Source organism: Macrobrachium nipponense, chromosome 3, assembly GCF_015104395.2.
Source record: "Macrobrachium nipponense isolate FS-2020 chromosome 3, ASM1510439v2, whole genome shotgun sequence".
Taxonomy (NCBI): Eukaryota; Metazoa; Arthropoda; class Malacostraca; order Decapoda; family Palaemonidae; genus Macrobrachium; species Macrobrachium nipponense.
This window is the reverse complement of record NC_087202.1, coordinates 87772554-87777553: the sequence shown is the minus strand read 5'-3', so window position 1 is coordinate 87777553 and position 5000 is coordinate 87772554. Positions and strand designations below refer to the sequence as shown.

General features: G+C 39.9%; 1 protein-coding gene across 1 annotated transcript; it reads left to right on the top strand.

The window, feature by feature from the left end:
• The first annotated feature begins 3398 nt into the window (after positions 1-3398).
• On the top strand, positions 3399-3887 carry LOC135222443 (uncharacterized). Its single transcript, XM_064260529.1, has one exon. It carries the CDS (start codon positions 3399-3401, stop codon positions 3885-3887), a length of 489 nt encoding a protein of 162 aa, XP_064116599.1.
• The last annotated feature ends 1113 nt before the right edge of the window (positions 3888-5000 follow it).

Here is a 5000-nt window from a genome sequence, read left to right as displayed (position 1 = left end):
GGACAAACAAGAAAGGTCCACTCGATTATTATTATTATATTAATTATTATTATTAGTTATTATTATTATTATTATTATTATTATATTAGAAAGAAGCACACCCTCTCACGGATGTTTTGTCAATAGGGAAAGGAAGGCTGCATCATTCGAATTAATTTCACAAGGAGTTCATTTATGCATAAATACCGAACAACAATTAGGCAATGTTCGTATTTTCATAAAGAGAAATAGATGATCAGTGTATTTACAGCAATTTTTATTCTCTATACAAGAGAAAAGATAGTGCAATACGGCGAAAAAACTGTTAAGAGTTCAACGGCCGGCTGATATATCCCCCGTCTTACACCACCTTTCCTGTTGTCAAAAGAATAAAAACTGCTGCATACACGCTGCTCATGTATTTTTCCTAACCAAAGTATGAGAATTGCCCAATTATTGTCCAATATTATCCTAATAGAAAAAAGAATTCTATGAAAAATTAAGAAGACTCAATATTAATTTAACTCAATTGTGCATCCATCCAGTTTAACAGGACATATTATTATTATTAATATTATGAAACTTCTCCCCCGGCACTGGTATCCGAGTTAAATTATGTGAAATCCGCTTTCTGCAAGATGCAGATACCATTAATTAATGCGTATATATGACAGCCTCGCTCGCCATAATTATGACTATTGGGTAATAAATCAAGCCCCTGTTGTCACTCGGAATATGTAAGGAATGTCTAATCCTGATATGTGAAGTTTACGATATATCGGTTCAGAAGGATGGATAACAGAGGGAGGTCTGTCCTTGCGAAATACCAAGCGGTACAGAAACTGCATACAAACATATCAGTCTGGTTCATAATGCAATGAGCCGTACTTTGGCCTCATTGTAAGTTGGTGATGTGAGTGTATGATCACGATTTCTGAGGCTTATATATAGAAAAGACACCAGCCAACAGACTTATAAAATTTAAACTAAATCTGCACGGAGACGGTCATAAAAGACCTGACGTCAACTGTAATTTTTAGCATGTACGGCCCCATAGAGGAACCAGCCTGATACATTCATGCATTTACTATCACAACAAAATAAAGATCAAGCAACGCAAATGGATATGAAGGAATGAGAAATAAGGCAAAACTTTGGCAGCCTTAGCTAATTTTATCTTATCCTTTTCGCGTCGGGAGCTACCAGATTTGCTGAACAGTATCATATTATGTTGTAAATGTGCTTCGCTGTCGAACTTCTCAGTTACAGATGTCTTTTATTCCTCCCACCATTAGAAATGGAACTGTCTCCCTGAGAACGCGCACTAGGAACCTCAAAAGTCGAAGCGAAGATGAAAGACACTGCTACCCTAAAATAAGTCTCTTTGTACTTTTAATAATTTATTGACGTTTTTATCTACTTATTCTCTGTTTTCTAATAACTGATCTCCTCTCTCTATATTTCCTATTATCTTCTGTAATTTCTTTCAAATGAACACCATATTCTTTGGAAATTTTAATTTTAAATCAATGGCCTCTGCAGGTCTGTTTCTCATAAATATATCTCATGTTCGGAATAATAATAATAATAATAATAATAATAATAATAATAATAATAATATTAATAATAATAAAAACTGCTGATTGGTCAGTTTAGATTACGTCGGATTTATCCCGGTAAGGGTCGTGTCACTACGGCGATAAGGTGCTAAGGCGAAAAAGGGGCATGATGTAAACCTGGGGAATCTGACCAACCGAATAGAGATGATTCTAAAGTAGATATAACTCTAGTGACGAGGAAAAAAATAAACACTATATAAGGGTTATTCTCTTTGTACCATTTTGTACGGCATCATGCACATTCTCATCAACATTATTTAAACTTATTATGATGCATGTGTGCGACTGTCTAACCAAGCACTCCTTCATAACATCGGCGAGAAAAAAAGGTTCATGTATATAAATTTCTTCCTCAGCTTTTGTAGACTTGCTTTTGTAGATATTAATGGAGTAAACATGTTTGTTTTATGTGAATAACAAGAGAGGCTTTCCTCCAAATCGTGTGCTGCAACCTTTCGTTGTTTTTACCCTGCAGTAAAAATCTTGCACCAAAACAGATTTTCCTCTCCAGCTCAGCAAATCCTTTGGGACAAGCGAAACCTTTTACGCTCCGTTTTACCCTAAGAGGGTATTCAGGTTAACTCCATTAATCAGGGACGAACTTTGCGATTAGCCGAAAGTGTTACGTATAGATACCTGACAGATATACTTTCGCTCAAAGGATAAGGAAATTTGCAAACGAGAAAGCTCGCTGCTACTGTTGACCAATGTTCCGTCACAGAAAGTGACAGCTACTGCAGATCTTTATACATCCATTTTCCCTTGAATATTTGAGAAATTTAGCATGTTCTCATAACATTCCATCGATAATTTTTCGTACATTTTCCCAGGTCTGTGTGCGGAAAAAAGGAAGTTCAACATACAATAAAGCCAAATAAGAATTCCATTGTTATCAAATACTGTAACGGAAAAAAAATCTTTAAACTTTTTCCACTTGCATATTCTCTAGGCCTTACTGAAACTTTTACGGAAGTAACCCTTTCCATTTCCCGACTGGAGAGAGAGAGAGAGAGAGAGAGAGAGAGAGAGAGAGAGAGAGAGAGAGAGAGAGAGAGAGAGCTATTAGGTAATGCATTAAATTATCAGTGAATAATAGCTAAGTAAACAGGTTTCTTTTCCTAACAGTAATGTTATCAAATGCGGAAAAACTTTGCGCTCCTAAATGACTTACTATGATTTATAGGACTTCTTCTAGAACCTAATTACATAGGGTGAATCGGACAGCAACTGCTGCGGCTAGTTACAAACATTGCTACAAATGGCCGCCCAGAGACTACATTGGACCTTGTGAGAGGGGTCCTACACACAAAATTATCTTAGCAAACAGCCGCAGCCATCCCCAGTGCATCAACCATGGACCTCACAGCTACCGGAGTTTAAGGGGGAAAAATGAACCCAAATACAAACCCAAAACCGAAGAACATCCCAAGGGCATTTGACCTACCACTGGATGTTTCGGGAATGAAGCCCGAAAATCTAAAACCGACTGCCACATGTCAAAAAAAATACGCAAAAGGGTCACAGCAGCAACCCAACAAACTAAAAGTCAGCGGTGGGTAGAAAGGTTGTCTCATAAGAGAAACCGCGCCTGCTTTCTGCAGTCTTTCCACTAGGTACAAGCAAAATGACTACATGTTTTTTTCTTAACAGACGAAAGATCAAATACGGAGTTCTTGGTTGACGCCGGGGCATGGAAAGCGTTCATACCAGCCAACCCACATGAACGCCTCATTCCAGCCCCCAGCACTATAAGTGTCCACTACCAGTGGAGCCCCGCTGAAAATATACAGTAAGTGGACCATGAATTTATCATTCAGCAGGAAGCAGTACAACTGGATGTTCATCACAACAAACTTAACAATCACACTTTTAGGAGCAGACTTCCTAAAAGCCCAAATCATGATGGTGGGTATAGTGGAACAGCAGCTGATCACACAACCCATCCCCATAACCCCTCTCCCTCCGACTCCAGCACAAGAGAAAAGTCCCCTCCTACAGGAGTTTCCAAAGGTATTTAAGGATGGCCTGCAACAAGACCTGACCAAACCCGCAAAGCACCACATCCAGCACTGCATAGTCACCGAAGATCACCCAGTGCATGCCCGTTTCAGAAGATTGACCCCAGAAAAACTCTTTCATGCCAAACAAGCTTTCGAGTTCATGGAACAAGCAGGAATGTGTCAAAAATCCTCCAGCCCCTGGGTATCTACCCTTCTCATGGCACCAAAACCTGATGGCACATGGCAACCCTGTGGCAACTACCAGAGACTTAATATCATGACTACCTAACAGGTACTCGCTGCCAAACATCACCAACATTACAAACCAAGTGGAGGGTGTCAAAATATTTCCAAAGACCAACCTGCCAGAGGGATACTTCCAAGTTCTAGTCACAAATGAGTAAATAGAAATAACGACAATTATCACCCCCTTTGTCACGTACACCTTTCAACTACAGCTGCTTTGGCCTTTGGAACTCAGGCGCTACTTTCCAATGACTGATGGATGAAATCCTGGGCACCCTACCCTGCTGTGATAACTACATCAGTGACCTACTCATATTGATCCCAACATCAAACAACACATGAGAGACATCAGGCAGGTCCTGCAAATACTCAAAGAAAATGGACAGTCTGAAAGGACATATGTGAATGGACAAAACCAGTAGTGAAATTCCTTGGACATCATATAAGCCCCAAAGGCATCAAACCCCTCCCAACAAAGGTTCAAGCATTCCAAAGCCAACAACAATCAAAGCTGTCCAAGAATTCATATGAATGATCAATTATTACCACCATATCATACAAAACCTTGCTGAAATAATGGCTCCAATATATGACTGCTTAAAAGGGGAACCTAAAAAATGATGTTGCTATGAAAAACAAAACAAAGCCTTCCTCATATCCAAAAAAGCAATCACATCTGCAGCCACCCTAATCTTTCCTTTACCACATAGGTCCCCCCAACTTAACGACAGATGCAAATAGCACAGCAATGGGCACAGTACTCAAACATGACACATACAATGGTCTTCGCCCATTGGCATTCTTCAGCAAGAAGTTATCGCCAGCGGAACATACATAATCCATGTTCAGCCAAGAGTTACTGGCAGTCCATAGAGCCATGTGGCATCTGCGACACATGCTAAAAGGACAACAATTCATGGTACAAACAAATCGCCAACCCTTGGTACACACCTTCACCAGAAATGGGGACAGGTTGTCAACAAGACAGCCGTACCACCTATCGTCGATAGCTGAACACTCATGCACCATCAGAAAATTAAAGGGCTCCTCCAACAATGTGGCAGATGCCCTTTCCTGAACATCCATCAACACTGTGCAGATCGGGATATCACGAAATAGCATCAGCTCAGAGGGATGACACGGACTTACAACAACT

What these genes read in the sequence shown, in the direction of transcription:
- LOC135222443 (XM_064260529.1), top strand. Translation starts at nt 3,399, where the DNA reads ATGAATTTATCATTCAGCAGGAAGCAGTACAACTGGATGTTCATCACA.